At 39.5% G+C, this 18844-nt stretch overlaps 1 protein-coding gene and 1 non-coding gene across 3 annotated transcripts in view; one reads left to right on the top strand and one right to left on the bottom strand.

Annotated features, from left to right (window-relative positions):
* The window catches only part of SPAG9 (sperm associated antigen 9), a 149460-nt gene that overhangs the window by 111862 nt on the left and 18754 nt on the right, over positions 1–18844 (bottom strand). For both annotated transcript variants that reach the window (XM_041724570.1, XM_041724571.1), the window contains exon 2: positions 1289–1409. In XM_041724570.1, the coding sequence (XP_041580504.1) occupies positions 1289–1409 (121 nt within the window). The remainder of the gene's footprint in view (positions 1–1288; positions 1410–18844) is intronic.
* On the top strand, positions 14592–14697 carry LOC121474310. The gene has a single exon (XR_005983328.1). It is a non-coding gene; the product is annotated as a U6 spliceosomal RNA (small nuclear RNA).

Below are 18844 nucleotides of genomic sequence, written 5' to 3'. Positions count from 1 at the left end.
TCCATCATCCAGCTATCTAAAACCTTAAATTTCTATAGTAGAATCACAGAAGTCACTCAACATATTCAATGTGAACAAGGGAAGCTAGAACACTCTAGGTATCTACAAGCCTAAAAGTACAAAGACATGATATATGGCTTTGTCTCATTGTAGTTGGCTTATTACCAAACATCAACTGGCTCCCTTGCATGACATCTGCTTAACAGCCATGTCAGTTTTCCCTGAATTCTGTAATACCTGAACTCCAGATTCCCAGTGATTCAAGGTTTAGCTCTATTAGGCCATTCCAAAGCACTAGAGGGAACAGTTATCACACACACACCCCAAGTCTGGTAATAAGCGAAGGTTATCTACCATGAATTCCCATCCTAAACAGCAGATGTCACTATGTAGCCAAAATGGTTGACAAAGGAAGAACTGCTGGTCCTCTTCTGCTTCCAAGGATTCTGAAGGTTTATAGTGCTGTGAGGGAAAACTGAAAAACTCTCTGCCTGCCCAAATCAAATAAGAAAATAGGCCACGAAGTTTCTCCCTGCCTTTTTTTTTTTTTTTTTTCTAATTTGGACTTAATTTGGTCCAATTCATTAGCCAAAAAAAGAGAAATCCTCCTTGGAGTATGAAACAGTTATTTTTAAATCAAAAGTACGATGAAATTATATTAAAAATGAAATAAATCTGAAAAATGATATTCCCTTCCCCAAACTCCCTCAGTTTTCCACTAGAAAATAATGAAAAAAAGAGAACTCAGTGATAATTTTTGTGTGTGTGTGTGAACTCTGCCCAACAGGGGGCTTGAACTCACAAACTTGAGATCAAGAGTCACATGTTCTACTAAGTGAGCTACCCAGGCTCCCCTAGAATTCAATAATTTTTTTATACATACTTCAGAGCTAGAGTTTTTGTCGCATTTGTAAATTTCAAAGCAATACAGAATGCAACGGAAATTTGTGTAGTGGATCAAAATCAGAAGAAATGATCCACATGCACACATCCCAGAATCCTGCATAATGGATATAGGATAATGTTAACTACAAAGGCTGAGAGATAAATTGAAGAAGAGAGTCTTAAAGGCATCTTTGGTTTAGTTATTTCTACAGACATCAGTGCCACATGAAAATGTGAATAAAGAACCAAACTTAGCTTCCAGGTCTCACTCTTCAGTCTGGGATGATGACAATTCCAAGTACATATATATATTTGGAAGCCCAGTCAAATGTCAAGATGAGTCACTGCACTATTAGAGCCCACTCTTTAATATGTACTTATGAGGAGAAGTATTTTTACTTACTCTGGTCAGCATAGTTTTTTGCTTTGAGCTCAAGTTGTCTTGTTTGAGATTCTAAAGATTCCACTCGGGTCTGTAAATCCTTTTTTTCCTGTTCTTGAGAATCTTCAAATTCAATGAATTTCTAATAGAAAAGAAAAGCATTATTTCCATTAGAGAAATGAAAAATTTTTAACATTATCAACCCCTGTGTTTCCTGGTATCAGGAATCACAAGCAGGCATTAAATACTCAGAAAGATCTAAGAATCAGGTACTTCTGTTGATTTTTTAGTTTCTTGATAAAAACTTCCAAATACAGAAAAAAAAAAGACCAAATAGTTTATAAAGTGTTTCCACTTCATGTAACAGGCATTCCAAAGAAAATACATGCATCCTACTCCAAAAATATGAATCCTTAGCACATCTGTATATTTATCTGAGTTGAAAACAGTGTTTTGCATAACATTGTACAGAACATGTACAACAAATGAAGCACTGAAGAATTATGACGTGTCAATAAATATTTGTTCAACAATTATTTGGTTTAAAAAAAAACAATTATTTGGCTAATCAACAGCCTTCTAGATTTTTTAAAGCCTTCTAGATTACCTGAACTATGGAGTTTAAATTCCTGAGAAAAAGAACACTTCTTAGAAATAACTCCAGCAATCAAATTCAATTTCATAAAATTGTTCTCATCAAAAAAATTATTTTTTAAAGGTTTTATTTATTCATGAGAGGCAGAGAGAGAGAGAGAGAGAGAGAGGCAGAGACATAGGCAGAGGGGGAAGCAGGCTCCATGCAGGAAGCCCGATGTGGGACTCGATCCCAGGTATCCAGGATCACACCTGGATACCTTAAAAAATCCTTAATCTTAAAAAAATCCTTAATCTTAAAAAAAAAGAAAATTATAATTAAATCTAATCATTAAATCTCAGCCCTCGGGATCCCTGGGTGGCACAGCGGTTTAGCGCCTGCCTTTGGCCCAGGGCACGATCCTGGAGACCCGGGATCGAATCCCATGTCGGGCTCCCGGTGCATGGAGCTTGCTTCTCCCTCTGCCTATGTCTCTGCCTCTCTCTCTCTCTCTCTCTCTCTCTGTGTGACTATCATAAATAAATAAATAAATAAATAAATAAATAAATAAATAAATATAAATAAATAAATCTCAGCCCTCATCTTAACTGTTTTATCAGTGTCATCTGACATCTGGTCACTCAAAACATTTTTTTAATTTGGCTTCTAGGACTTTGTTCTTCTACTTTATTGGCTGCTTCTTGGTCTTCTTTGTTAGTTCTTCCTCTTTTTCCCCACAAACTCAGTCCTTGAACAACCTTTTCTCTTCATTGTTTACTCATTCCCTGGTGATCTCATTCAGTTTCATGGCTTTAAATACTAACTATATGCTGACAACCTCCAAATTCCTAGTCTAGTCTCTAGCCTAGACCTGAATTCCAGATTTGTACATCCAACTGCCTACTGGACAACCTTGTTGATTTGAATGTCTAATAAGCATCTTAACTTTCGCATGTTAAAGCTTGCTCCTCCTGGTCTTAGCTAGCTCATTTAATTACCGTGGTCAGCTGCTCTGGCTCACAACTTGAGTCAGCTTTGATTCTTCTCTAACACTTCATATCCAATCTATTAGCAAATCTACCTTCGGATGCAACCTCATCATCTACACCACCATCCTGGTCTGTGTCAACATTATCTATTGCTTAGATTAATGCAACAGCAACTAATTAATCTTACTTCCACCCTTGCCCCTATAATGCATTCTCAATACAGTAGTTAGAGTGACCCATTAAAAAGTCAGATGGAGGGACTCCTGGGCAGCTCAGTGGTTGAGCGTCTGCGTCAGCTCAGGTCCTGATCCCAAGCTTGGGGATGGAGTCCCCATCAGTCTCCCTGTGAGGAACCCACTTCTCCCTCTGCCTAGGTCTCTGCTTCTCTCTCTGTCTAAAATCCTTAAAAAATAATAATAAAATAAAAAATAAAATAATAAATAAATAAATAAATAAATAAATAGTCGGATGGGTCACCTGGCTGGCTCAGTCAGTAAAGCATGCGACTCTTGATCTCAGGATCATGAGTTCAAGCCTGACGTTGGGTGTAGAGGTTACTTAAATAAATAAAAACTTAAAAAAAAAAAAAAAAGTAAGTCAGATCAGTTCAGTCCTCTGCTCAAAATCCTCTGATTGCTTACATCCTCCCAAGTCCTTACCACAGCCTCCCAGGACCAACACAATATATCATAATCTTTCTTCTTTGACATCATTCTCTTCTACTCTTCCCCTCCTTCCCCACCTCCCTCATGTACTCTGATTCAAGCTTCCCTGCAGTTGCCTCAACACTCCAAACCTTTGCACTTGCTTCCTACAGCCTAGAATTCTCTTTCTGCAGATATCCAAATGGGTTGCCCCCTCGTCACCTTAACATCTTTGTTCTAATGTCATCTTCTTTTTCTTTTTTAAGATTTTATTTATATCAGAGAGACAGAGGAGAGAGAGTGTATGCATGGAAGCATGAACAGAGAGAGGGAGAGAGGGAGAAACAGACTCCCCGCTGAGCAAGAGCCAGATGCAGTCAGTGCTCAATCCCAAGACCCTGGGATCATGACCTGAGCCGAAGGCAGACACTTAAAGAAGCCAAGGCACCCCTAAATGTAACCTTCTTAATCAGATTTCCTTGTGATGATATTTAAAACTGCAATACCCCCTCTCTACTTCTCTCCCTGCTTTACTTCTCTCCAACACTTACTCTCATCTAACATACTATAATTCTTAGTAATTTATCTTATTATCTGCCTTGCCTCACTAGAACGTAGACTTCATGAAGGCAGGATTTTTTTTTAAAGATGTATTTATTCATTTCAGAGAGAAAGAAAGAGGGTGAGCACGAGTGGGAGGGGCAGAAGGAGAGAGTCAATCTCAAGCACATTTCCTGCCGAGCACCAAACCCCACGCAGCCCCGGATCTGACGCCCATGAGATTATGACCTGAGCCAAAACCAAGAGTAGTAGGTTGCCTAACTGACTGAGCTCCTCAGGCACTGCAGGGCAAAGATTTTTGTTTTCTTTGTTGTTGTAGTCCTAGTGCAAAGAATGATGATGGCTCAAATATTTGGTAAACAAATGAATAAACAAAAAATACTTTTGAAATAAAAAGCTGAAACCCATATAGAAAAATGTGAAGTTCACAAAAAAAATTCAGATATCACTAAATAAACCCTAGTTTTAATATGAAATTTTTTTGTTCATTACTTCTTTTGCCTGTCCTGAAACTTTTCAGTCACTGTAGTGGATATAGTTTTTTGTCTGTACACATTGCCTTCCTTTCAACCTCTCCCATTTCATGTTAATTCTATTCAGTCCATACAATTCGACTGGTGAGGACTCCATCTCCCTAGAGGTGGGCATATGACTTGAGCCACACAGGTCATTCTCCTCTGGGATATCTGCCAGTTACTAGATAGAAAGATACTACCTCTCTTCCTCAGGAATTGCATACTCTATAAGAATTTAGCAGGCTTTTAAGTTGCAGATGGACATCTTTTTCCAACATATGAAAAGAAAATGCCTAAGAAATAAAGCCAATAGAAAACAAAGAGCAAGGAGGAAGGAAATCCTAATTAAAGGTACTATTTGAGTAGTAGAACCAATAGTTATTACAGACAGCATCTTGTAGTCATTTTTCATTTTTCAGTTATCTAAACCAATACATTCCTATTTCATATAAGCTTGTTTGAGATGGTTTCTATTACAAGAAACTGAAAGCACCTTAATCTAGTCATCTACTTTTCCTTAAGAGCCATTTGATTTCCTTATGTTATTAGATTAATGTTCTCATTATCTTTGCAAGATTGAAGCCTACAACCTCTGGAACATTGGTCCTTAATCATACAGGGGTCCACAGACCCATTTGGTAATTTGATATATCCATAAATCATGCTTCCCCAGAAAAAAACCCCACATCCAATCTGAATTCTGCCTATTTTCCTCAGGGACTCAGAGATCCCTTAATTCTTTCCACAAACTCCAGATTTAGCACCCATGCCCTATATGTTTCTATGAAAATATTCCATATTTGTGAGACTTCTAGGAAGCATCAAACAGCCATTATTTACTTTTCCAGAATATTAAAGATAACTATAAGTACAAGGAGTAAAGATTATAATAAGTACAAGAAAAGAGGCAAACTCAAGGCGACTAGGCCAGCTCAGTTGGTAAAGCATGCAACACCTGATCTCAGGGTCTGGAGTTCAAGCCCCACCTTGGGTTGTGGAGCCTAGTAAAATTTTAAAACAGGTGTGGGGCCAGCTTAGGTGGCTCAGGTGTGTGAGCCTGCTTCTCTCCCTCTCCCCCTGCCCTTCTTCCTTGCTCCCGCATGCACCTTCTCTCTCAAATAAATAAAATTTTAAAAAAAAATTTTTAAAGAGGCAAACAACAAGTCATTCATTCATTCATTCACTCAAAAAATGTCAGGGGAGCGTGGGTGGCTCAGTCAATTGTCTGCCTTCCACTCAGGTCATGATCCCAGGGTTCTGGGATCAAGCCCTGTAAGGGGCTCCTGCTCAGTGGGTGGGGAGCCCACTTCTCCCTCTCCCTCTGCCTGCTACTCTCCCTGCTTGTGCTCGCTGTCAAATAAACAAATTAAATATTTTTTAAAATAAAATATTTTTTAAAAGTTTACTATTTACTATATACCTAGCACATGAAACATGATTATGAGTACCACACTATCCCTGCCTTCCAAAGGTGTTCACTGGCTATAAACTGAATGCAAGCAGAAAATATAAAACTTATGTTGAAGGTCTCGTCAGTGGCACAGTTGGCAGAAAGGCCAACTCTTGGTTGGGCTCAGGTGGTGATGTCAGGGTCACCACATATAGCCCAGTATGGGGCTCTGAGCTCAGTGCAGAGTCTGCTTGGGATTCTCTGCCCCTCCCCTCCCCCCTGCACTCTTGTGCTCTCTCACTTTCTCTAAAATAAACCCTTAAAATAAAATAGTTATGTTGAACAGAAAAGCAGCTATAAAACAGGATGTTGGTGATGTACTCTGAGTAAATTATTTCAACATTTTGCCAGGGGATATAAGAAAATACCAAGAATAAGAAAACGTAATTATTTTTTGGCCTGCTTTAAAAATGATGCTCCTTTGACTAAGTGGACTGCTATTATCTGGGTTAAATAACTAAAAACTTTAGGCTTCTTCTGTGCTATGGGTAAAATGCTGTTTTAAAGAACATGTTTTACGGCAGCCCAGATGGCTCAGCGGTTTAGCGCCACCTTCAGCCCAGGGCACGATCCTGGAGACCCAGGATTGAGTCCTGCGTCAGGCTGCCTGCATGGAGCCTGTTTCTTCCTTTGCCTCTCTCTCTCTCTCTCTCTCTCTCTCTCTCTCTCTCTCTCTCTCTCTCTGTATCTCTCGTGAATGAATAAATAAAACCTTAAAAAAAAAAAAAAAGAACATGTTTTAAAGAACATATAGCAGGGGCATCTGGGTGGTTCAGTTGGTTGAGGGTTGGTCTGCCTTCAGCTCAGGTCCTGATTCCGGGATCCTGGGATCAAGCCCCAAATCGGGCTCCCTGTTCACCAGGGAAATCTGCTCCCTCTTCCTCTGCTCCTCCCCCCTACTTGCACTTACTCTCTCTCCAATAAATAAATAAAATCTTTAAAAAATAATAAAGAACAGGGATGCCTGAGTGGCTCAGCAGTTGAGCATCTGCCTTCGGCTTAGGGCGTGATCCCAGTATCCAGGATCGAGTCCCACATCAGGCTCCTTGCAGGGAGCCTGCTTCTCCCTCTGCCTGTGTCTCTGCCTCTCTCTCGTTCTCTCTCTGTGTCTCTCATTAATAAAAAAATCTTAAAAAAAAAATAAAGAACATATAGCAGATGTCTAACAAGTAATACTTAAAATGATATGCTACTAAACTTCTAACAAAAACTTTACCACTAACAGATTGGTAGTTGACAGGGGCAGGGAGTGTGGGTAGGGGAAAATGGTGAAAGTGGCCAAATGGCACCAACTTCAGTCATGAGTAAGCTCGGGCAATGTAATGTACAGCATGGTGACTACAGATAATATAACTGTACTATATATTTGAAAGTTGCTGAAATAATAGATTTTTAAAGTTCTCACCACAAAAAGAAAACAGAAACTGTAATTATGAGATATTATGTTAACTAGCCTTATTGTAGTAATCACTTTGCAATATGCACATTTGTCAAGTCATTAGGGTGTACAATTTAAATTTACAGCAATGTTAATATATCAATTATTTCTCAATAAAGCTGGAAAAAAACAACTTTCCCACAATTATGCCTATTCAGAACTCCTGATAGGAGAAACATCATCATGAACACACAGCTTCATGTCTGCTTTGTTTCTCAGCGACCCTGTTTAACTAGAGAAGAACATGAATAATCCATAAATTTAGCAGTCACTACACTACTATCCACTAACGTCATAAGTGAGCATTACATAGACCTACGTATATGATTCACGCTTTGTAACTATCCACATTTATAATAATTACTGAGACTTTATATCTCTATCACCTTAAGTAACTATGGCAAAAGAAAGATTTTCTTTTCCCCCAAAATGATGTGACAGTTCTTGGACTGGCAGGGCTATTTATCTGCAAATGGAAATCTCTTATTTCTGCAGTTTCCCTTCACAGGAAGGGACAGGCAATAATGAAAATATTCCAAGCAAATACATAATGCCAGGCCCTTCCCTCAAGCAAATTAAAACAGATAAACTTAGAGACTCCAAAACGAACTGCCATCTCTCATAAAAGAGTGTATTTTTTTTTTCCTTTCTTATTCTAAACAGTGGATTTTAAATTTAACTTTTGGAATCATGAACTCCTTTGAGAATCTTATGAAAATAGATTCTTTCCTCAGGAAGATAAATATATGAAACACAAAACTATGGATTCAAATTCACTGCATTTTCAAGGTCTATAAGAAATCAAGAATGATTTTCTCCCATTTATAAAACTAGTGAATGTTGATTTCTTTTAAAGTAATCTTTTAAAATTCTCTCTGTTCGGGGATCCCTGGGTGGCTCAGCGGTTTGGCGCCTGCCTTCGGCCCAGTGTGTGATCCTGGGGTCCTGAGATCAAGTTCTGCATCTGGCTCCCTGAGTGGAGCCTGCATCTCCCTCTGCCTGTGTCTCTGCCTCTCTCTCTCTCTCTCTCTGTGTCTCTCATGAATGGGAAAATAAAATCCTAAAAAAAAAAAAAAAAAATTCTCTGTTCCAAAAATCCCAATTTAAATGTGTATTACATTTTGGTTTGGAAATGTACAGCTGCCACCCTCACTTAAAATGCTAATGACACAACAAAAATAAATACTCTTCACTTCTGATAAGGCATGTTAATAAATCATAAAGGGTACCATAAGCTAGGAGGATAAACATATCCTAAGGAGAGTAATCAAGAAAAAGTAACAAATGATTGAAATTTTCTAAATTATTATTCCCCCAAAAAAGACTGCCAAATAAGCTAGTTTTATGCCATTGTTTTGTGAAATACCCCTGATAATATAAATAACTCTGGCAATAGAAGTTGCTATACGGCAGAGTAACTCAGAAAACACAAGAGTGATAAATACCAAAAACTTCAGAAAATGGCCTAATTCTAAGGTGCCTAGGTGGCTCAGTCAGTTGTGTATCTGCCTTGGGCTTGGGTGGTGATCCCGGGGTCCTGCAGTCAAGCTCTGTGTCGGGCTCCCTGTTCAGTGGGGAGTCTGCTTCTTCTTCCGTCCCTCCCCCCTACTTGTGCTCTGTCTCATGCTCATACTCTCCCCCTCTCAAATAAATTAACTTAAAAAAGAAAAGAAAGTGGCCTAGCTCTTTATGGTACATAGCAATAACATAAACATAGGAAACACTGATATAAGAATTTAAGAAAACCGGAATAGAAATAAAGAAGGTGGCATGAAATTCAATTAGATGCCAAACAAAAGAGAGCTCTTGGTAGAAAAGGTTTAGATTCCTGGCCCTAATGGAAAAGTTGATTTTTCTGGGTGAGGGTTGGGGACAGAGTATAAGGGATGTAATGAGAACTGTTTTCCTTTTTCTATTCCCAACCCTCTCACACTACAGAGAAAATAATTAGGGAATAGGTGGCATGGGTTATATTCTTCTTAAAGGCTTACCATTTCCCTCCCCTGCTCAGAGATCCTTGGTGGGTTAGTACCACATGTGAGTATTGCTGAACCTCATTACTAGTTTTGTATACTACAAACATCACTAACTCTTGTTTTAAAGACTTCTTGGGGGCTCCTGGGTGGCTAATCAGTTAAGTGTCCAACTCTTGATCTATGAATTCAGGGTCATGGGCTCCACACTCAGCAGGGAGTCTGCATTAGATTCTCTCCCACTCCTTCTCCCTGCCCCTCTCCCCACTTGCTCATGCATGCTCTCTTGCTCTCTGAAATAAATAAATCTTAAAAAAAAAAAAAAAAAAAGGAAAGAGGGATGCCTGGGTGGCTCAGTGGCTGAGCGCCTGCCTTTGACCCAGGGCATGATCCTGGAGTCCCAGGATCAAGTCCTGCATCAGGCTCCCCGCAGGGAGCCTGCTTCTCCCTCAGCCTGTGTCTCTGCCTCTCTCTCTGTGTTTCTCATGATTAAATAAATAAAATATTTTTTTAAAAAAATTTTAATAATAATAAAGTAAATAATGGCTGTTTAGCAGAAGTGGGATTTAGGATGATTTTATCTTTCTAAAATCACCTTATCCTTAAATAGTCTAAAGTTGCTGTTGCTTTTTTAACAATATGGATTCATATATTTTATTTTATTTATTTTTGATTCGTATATTTTAAAACAATAAAGGAAAGGAGGAAAATGGGATGCCTGAGTGGCTCAGGGGTTGAGCATCGGCCTTCGGCTTAGGGCATGATCCCGGAGTTCTGGATCAAGTTACGCAATGGGCTCCTTGCATGGAGCCTACTTCTCCTCTGTCTGCCTATGTCTCAGCCTCTGTCTCTCATGAATAAATAAATAAATAAAATTAAAAAAAAAAAAAAGGAGGAAAATGCACCTTACAGGCCTATCTCTCTTCAATGGCAGTGAAGAACTAAATATGAATCGTTTGCATTTCAGCTTAGAAAAGCTTGGCATATTAAACATTAATATCACCATTTATCTGACCAAAAATGATTATAGGTGTTTTTCTAAATGTAATTAATCAAAATCAAACTCTGAAATGGGATACTAAGAGAGAAAAATCAGTGTGAAGAGATAATTCCCCTTGAATTTATATACAATACATGCACTATGCCATGACATTACATTAGATCTATTGAAGTTAAAAGCTAAATTATAGGAGTGGTGTATTTCAGGACTAGGATATAGAAGTGTGGATCAATTCCAAAAAGGTTCTAGAAAGACTGCAGAAAATAGATTCATTTTATAGACTTCATTCTTTCCTGTATTTTAAAGATATTTCCAGGGTACCTGGGTGGCTTAGTCGGTTAAGCTTCCAACTCCTGATTTCTTGGCTCAGGTCATGATCTCAGGTCCTGAGATCAAGCTCTGAGCCAGGCTCCTGGAGTCGGCTTAAGATTCTCTCTCTCTCTCTCCTCACCTCTCTTTCCCACCTTCCCCTGCCCACAGGCAGGAGGTGCTTGCTTGCTCTATATCTCAAAAAAAAAAAAAAAAAATTATAACAAGAAGATCCCAATACAACTAAATTTCCTTTTATCACCAAAATTTACATATAATACAGTATTTTCATGCAAAGTAAATAAGGCTTGAGGCCTCACCTTAGCCAGAGACATTTGGGGGATGGGGAGTAGTAAATGAAAGCTCATAAGAAGCCTATGGGTATTCATAACTTATTAAATGTGACTTAACTTCTTGCCAGTGGCATAACTTCATGAAGTTGGGTCACCTACCACTACATTTGGCAAATGATGGGGTTAGGACAGTACTCCTGAAACCAGTATTACACTATGTATTAACTAACTAGAATTTAAACAAAAACATGAAAAAACAACAAAAATCAAGGCAGGAGAGGTGCAGCTTTTCAAATTCCAAAAAAGCATCCAGCCCCAGGAAAATTCTGGTTACTCCACTCCAGTATAGCAATTTGTCAGATCTCTTAGGAATGTTGCTGTAGAGTACACATCTCCCCTCAACCCTCTGTGTCTTTGTCTTTATGTCTTCTCTCTTGCACATCTTTTTGTAAAAAGTGTTGAGTGGGGAGGGTAAGAACCCACGCATGGGCTTTTTTAGCATGTATGATAAAGATAAACCCTTCTTCACTAGAGTCTCTTTTCACCTCTCAATTACTAATCAGCCAACAACAACATTGACATAACTTCAGACAGAACTCTCCTGGGATCAACCACACACTGTTTAAAAAAAAAGAAATCAGTAGACAATACAGACTTATGTCAGGATCTAAAAAGAATAAGCTTTGTGACAAAGCAAAATGGTTTCAAGTCCAGATGGCTTATAGGGGCTGTTTTGCCCCACTGTTCTGGAGAAAAACAAATGAATACTTTGAAAATGCAAGCTCCCGAAGTTTAAAAAAAAAAAAAAAATCCCTAGAGACTGTTCCTAATTGGGAGTAAAGATGCAAGAGCCAAAAAAAGAAAAGCCCTGTATTAGTAACTTTGACTACAGTAGTTGTCTACAAAATAATACCACCAAATAAAAGTATCAATGCTAGGTATCCCCATATTTACTCTACAGGGTGGGGGAATGAAAATATTGCATTATATTAAGTAATTATTAGTAAATTCAATTAAGTTCTGCTAAATGTAATTGTTTTTCAATGTAGTATCTTTAAAAAATAAGAGGATGAGGATATATCATATTTTTTTCAAGATTTTAATTTATTCATTTAAGTAATCTCTACACCCACGGTGGGGCTCAAACTCATGACCCTATGATCAAAAGTCGCATGCTCAGGACGCCTGGGTGGCTCAGTGGTTGAGCGTTTGCCTTGGGCTCAGGTAGTGATCCTGGGGCCCTGGGATTGAGTACCACATGGGGCTCCCCACAGGGAATCTACTTCTCCCTCTGCCTGTGTGTGTCTCTGCCTCTCTCTGTGTGTCTCCCATGAATAAATAAAATCTTAAAAAAAAAAAAAAGTCACATGCTCTTCTAACTGAGCCAGCCAGGCACCCCAAGAGGATAGACCATATAAAACAATGCCCAAAGGATAGGATTTCTCCCTCTAATCCAAAATGAGGAAATCTTTCATATACAAATGGTTCAATTTCTTCAAAACTCAATAGCAAGGAGAAAAAAATGGAGAACTCTTATAGATTAAAAGAAATTTATGAGACATTTACCAATATAAATATGCGAACCATCTTATTTGATCCTGATGGAGACAATCAATTTAGGGGTGCATGGTTGGCTCAGTTGGTAGAGCACACAGCTCTTGATGGGGGGATGGACATGAGTTCGAGCCCCACACTGGGCATAGGCTTACTTTTAAAAGGGGGTGGGGAGGGCAGCCTGGGTGGCTCAGGGGTTTAGTGCCGCCTTTGACCCAGGGCCTGATTCTGGAGACCAGGGATCAAATCCCACATCGGGCTTCCTGCATGGAGCCTGCTTCTCCCTCTGCCTGTGTCTCTGCCTCTCTCTCTCTCTGTCTCTCATGAATAACAAATAAATAAAATCTAAAAAATATATAAATAAATAAATAAAAATAAAAGGGGGCTGGGAGGGATGCCTAGGTTGCTCAGTGGTTAAGTATATCTGCCTTTGGCTCAGGGCGTGATCTCTGACTTCCGAGATCGAGTCCCACATTGGGCTCCCTGCATGGAGCCTACTTCTCCCTCTGCCTGTGTCTCTGCTTGTGTGTGTGTGTGTGTGTGTGTCTCGTAAATAAATAAATAAAATCTTTAAAAATAATAATAAATAAATAAAATAATAAAAATAATAAAAGGGGCAGGGAGGCAAACAGGTGGCCCAGTCAGTTGCACTAGTAAAAGTTAGTAACATCCCTAATACATTCCCCAGTTACATCACAGAGCAGTCAGGTGGCCCTCCTGCCTACCCACACAGAAGATAGGGAGTTTGTTTTCTGAATAAACTCAAGAAGAGAGATTCTATTTTTTAAAAAAAGATTTTATTCATTTGAGAGACAACATGTGCACAAGCAGGGAGGGAGGGGCAGAGAGAGAGGCAGATTCCCTGCTTAATCCCAAAACCCTGAGATTATGACCTGAGTCAAAGGCAGACACTTAACCGACTGGGCCACCCAGGCACCCCTCAATAAGAGAGATTCTAGATAAGGGAATACCACTAACAAATAGGTGACAAATGAAAAAAAAAAAATGAAGTGAAAATCTATGTACCAAGCAGTAATACTGGCAGCCCCTTTTCCTCACCCAGATTCTAAAAACTAGGCTTATCTACCACTCCACTCCCCATGACATTATCTTTCCTTGGCAAAACTCAATGCCTGAGCAAAAAGACCATGATACTGAAATCTGGGTTCCCAATAGGCAATAAACTGCTTCCAGGCATACAAAGCTTCTGGCCCTCCCTTTTTTAGTGCCTCACACTTGAAACATGAAGAGATAATTAAGGGTTATCAGGCACTTGAAGCTCCAACATGAAAAAGAGAGACCAAAACTACCAGAAAAAAAATGGGACTCTGAGGAAACAGACAAAACAGGAACAAATGAAAACTATAATTAATATACTCAGAGACCAAAGAAAAGTCATTGCATCCATGAAACCGGAACACTATGCTATTTTTAGAAAGAGGTGGGGGTAGGGAAGAGCAAGAAGAAGAAAGAGCTCTTGGAAATTATAAAAGTATGAACTGAAGAATATAACACTTATCCTATCTTTCTTGTACAAACTATACCTTAGGGTAATCAAACAGTTGATGAGGGAGAAGTTCTCCTCTATAAGAAAATTAGGTAAAAAATGAAGGAATAACTGAGTTAGAATAGCACCATTTCCCAATCCTTAATGAAATAATAGGGAATATCCAGTCACCATTCAGATTTTCCTGGCTGTCTCGTAAATGTTTATAGCTAGGATCCAAACAAAGTCCCTGTGTTACATTTGGATGATAGATCTCTTAGGTCTCATTTAAAATACAGATTCCCGGGATCCCTGGGTGGCGCAGCGGTTTGGCTCCTGCCTTTGGCCCAGGGCGCGATCCTGGAGACCTGGGATCAAATCCCACGTCGGGCTCCCGGTGCATGGAGCCTGCTTCTCCCTCTGCCTGTGTCTCTGCCTCTCTCTCTCTCTCTCTCTCTCTCTGTGACTACCATAAATAAATAAATAAGAAAATTAAAAATAAAATAAAAAATAAAAATAAAATAAAATACAGATTCCCATGTTAGTTTCAACAGCACATATATTAAAACCAGAACATACAGAGAAGATTAGCATGGCCCCTGCACAAGAATGATACACAAATTTGTGAAATAATAGATTCACCCTTTGGCCCAGGGTGTGATCCCGGAGTCCCTGGATCGAGTTCCGAGTTCCGCATCAGGCTCCCTGCATGGGGCTTCCTTCTTCCTCTGCCTGTGTCTCTGCCTCTCTTTCTGTCTTTCATGAATAAATAAATTAAATCTTTAATAAAATAAAATAAAAAATTAAAATAAAACATTAAGAATGATCTGTTACAACCACTGATGATCATAAGGGAATACTATAAACCATTGTAAAGCATAATTTAGATCTATCCAGACAGACCCAGTTTGTTGCCAGTTATGAGGACATAAAACTGAACTGAACAGGCAATTCACAGAAGAGGCAAGTAGATCATCAAAATGTAAGAAAATGTGCTCAACCACACTAGTGATCTGAGAAAAGCAAATTAAAATAAAAGGTTGTTTCACAAATATCAGATTAAAAACTAAAGCCAAAAAAGTCTGAGAGTGTCAAGTGCTGGCAAACAAACATACAGGAAAGGGTGCCTGGGTGGCTCAGTTGGTTCAGCATCTGCCTTCCTCTCAGGTCATGATCTCAGGGTCCTGGCATCTAGAGCTACGGGGGGGGGGGGGGGGGGGGGGTCCCTGCTCAGGCGGCAGTCTGCTTGTCCCTTTCCCTCTGCTCCTCCCCGCCAACCTAGCTTGTACTCGCTCTCTTTCTCTCTCTCAAAATAAATAATTTTTTTAAAAAATGAGGTTTCTCTAACAGGCAGGATTCTAGAAGTATTTCTATAATGCTTTGGTTCCGTTTTGTTTTTCACAAAGAGCATGTATTTTATCTATAAATAGGTAAAGTAAGCAAATATAAACAAATAAAACCTTTAGATAATAGCCAAAAGTACTATACATATGAATTTTACTCACACAGAAAGAATTTTACTTACTGCCCAAACTATCATCCATAATCGTATAAATGTAATAGAACATGATCATTTTAGGGGTGCCTGGGTGGCTCAGTGGTTAAGTGCATCTGCCCTCAGCCCAGGGCGTGATCTCAGAGTCCCAGGATCGAGTCCCAGATCGGGCTCACTGCATGGAGCCTGCTTCTCCCTCTGCCTATGTCTCTGCCTCTCTCTGTGTGTCTCTCATGAATAAATAAATTCTTAAAAAAAAAAAAAAAATCAGTGAGGGGAACCCAAGTGGCTCAGTCAGTTAAGCATTTGACTTCAGCTGGTCATAATATCAGGGTCCTGGGATCAAGCCCCCTGTTGGGCTCCCAACTCAGTTGGGAGTCTGATTCTCCCTCTCCTTTTCCTCTCCTTCTCTCTCTGCCCCTCTCTCCAGTCATGCTCTCTCTCCCTCTTGCGCTCTCTTACATAAATAAATAAAATATTAAACCAAACAGTGGATCATCTTTTCTTTCCAGTTATTTTATGTGGGGTTTTTTTTTCCGTGTCTAATGGGAATTCGCAAACATGCATCAATGGGAGAGAGGGATCCCTGGGTGGCTCAAGGGTTTAGCGCCTGCCTTTGGCCAGGGCATGATCCTGGAGTCCTGGGATGGAGTCCCACATTGGGCTCCCCGCATGGAACCTGCTTCTCCATCTGCCTATGTCTCTGCCTCTCTCTCTCTCTGTCTCTCATGAATAAATAAAATCTTTTTTTTTTAATAAATAAAATCTTAAAAAAAAGAGAACAGTAAAATAAACTGCTAAATACTATCACCTAATTTCAACAATTATCAGCATATGGCACATACTATTTTGTCTGTATTCTTCCTTTTTCCCCTCAACAAACCTCAGCATCATAGGATTTCACTACAAAAACTTTAGTATGAATTAAAGATACATTTTATTGCTTTGATTGAAGATCATCAATGGCTACTTAAGTGTAGACTTCTAAACTCTACCTTGGCCCATAAAGCCCAGTGAGTGAGCAGCTCCTCCATGATTCTACTACTTCATTCCCTCTTTTTCCTCGACACTGGCTGACTCCTTAATTAAAACTTTTTCCTACCTTAAATTCTCATTTCCTTTGCCTAGAACACTCTCCTTTGGTGGTCTCCTCCTCATTCTTCATTTCATAACTGAAATGTTATGTCCCCCGTGTCCTTCCCTGACCATCCTACCAAGGAGGGGATACGGTCATTATTTTAGCTTTTCACATGTAATTTTTAATTTTTAGGTACACACATACACCTTTTTAAAGAATTTTTACACTACCAAACTTGTTATAAAATTAGACTCCTGTCTGGTTATTTCCAAACGTTAAAACAAACAAACAAAACCACACACTCCAACCTAAAAAGATATATGAGGGATCCCTGGGTGGCGCAGCGGTTTGGCGCCTGCCTTTGGCCCAGGGCGCGATCCTGGAGACCCGGGATCGAATCCCACGTCGGGCTCCCGGTGCATGGAGCCTGCTTCTCCCTCTGCCTGTGTCTCTGCCTCTCTCTCTCTCTCTCTCTCTGTGACTATCATAAATAAAAATAAAAAAAAAAAGATATATGAATAGCACTGGCTTATCTAATTACAGGAAAAGCACTTAACAAAATTCAGCATCTCTTTGTAATGAAAACACTCTACAAACAAGAGAAAGGAACTCCCTCAAATCCTCACAACTACATCATATTTAATAGGTAAAGACTGCATGCTTTCCTCATAAGATCAGAAACAAGACAAAAACTTTACTCTTGCCATTTCTATTCAATATTGTACCAGGAGGTTCTAGTTAGGGCAATTAGTCAAGAAAATTAAATAAAAGGCATGCAGGCAGTGGAGACAGAAGTAAAACTACCTCTATTTGCAGACAACACGATAATGTATATATAAAAAAGTCTTCAGGGATCCCTGGGTGGCGCAGCGGTTTGGCGCCTGCCTTTGGCCCAGGGCGCGATCCTGGAGACCCGGGATCGAATCCCACATCAGGCTCCCGGTGCATGGAGCCTGCTTCTCCCTCTGCCTGTGTCTCTGCGCCTCTCTCTCTCTCTGTGACTATCATAAATAAATAAAAATTAAAAAAAAAAAAAAAGTCTTCAAGAATCCACACACAGGGACATCTGAGTGGCTCAGTGGTTAAGTGTCTGCCATCAGCTCAGGGCATGATTCTAGAGTCCTGGGATCGAGTCCCAAATTGAGCTCCCTGCATGGAGCCTGCTTCTCCTTCTGCCTATGTCTCTGCCTCTCTCTCTCTCTGTGTCTCTCATGAATAAGTAAATAAAATCTTAAAAAGCAAACAAACAAACAAAGAATCCACAAACAGGGACACCTGGGTGCCTGCCTTTGGCTCAGGGCATGATCCTGGGATCCGGGATTGAGTCCTGCATCGGGCTCCCTGCAGGGAGCCTGCTTCTCCCTCTGCCTGAATCTCTGCCTCTCTCTCTCTCATTCTGTCTGTCTCAAATGAATGAATGAATGAATGAATGAATGAATGAATGAATATTGTTTTGAAATCCACACAAAAAAAATCTATTAGAATATGGGGTGCCTGGGTGGCTCAGGTGGTTAACCATCTGCCTTCAGCTCAAGTCATGATCCCAGAGTCCTAGATCAAGCCCTAAATCAAGATCCTTGCTCAGCGAGGAACCTGCTTCTCCCTTTCCCTCCTGCCTGCCACTCCTCCTGCTTGTGCTGTGTCAAATAAATAAATAAAAAATATATTTTTTAAATCTATTGGAATAAGTAAGTTCAGCAAGATACAAGATCAATATACAAAAATCAATTGTATTTCTAAACACTTGCAATGATAAGAAAATGAAATTAAGGGATGCCTGTCTGACTTAGTCCAGAGAGCATACTATTCTTGATCTTGAGGTCATGACTTCAAGTCCCACATGGCAGGTAGAGTTTACTCCAATAATTAATTAGGAACACCTCGGTGGTTCGGTGAATTGAGCATCCAACTCTTGATTTTGGCTCAGGTCATCATCTTGGGGGCCCTGGGATTGAGCCCCATGTCAGGCTCTGCGCTTGGAGGGGAATCTACTTTTCCCCTTCTTCTTCTCTCTTTGCTCTCCTGTTCATACACTTGGGCATACACATACCCTCCCTCTCTCTCTCTCTCTCTCTCTCTCTCTCTCTCTCAAATAAATAAATAAATAAATAAATAAATAAATAAATATTAAATAATAAATATTTATAAATAAATATCTATTAAATAATAAATATTTATTATTTAATAGATATTTATTTATTTATTTATTTATTTATTT

Source organism: Vulpes lagopus, chromosome 12 (genome assembly GCF_018345385.1).
Source record: "Vulpes lagopus strain Blue_001 chromosome 12, ASM1834538v1, whole genome shotgun sequence".
NCBI lineage: Eukaryota > Metazoa > Chordata > Mammalia > Carnivora > Canidae > Vulpes > Vulpes lagopus.
This window is presented reverse-complemented; position numbering and strand designations above follow the sequence as displayed.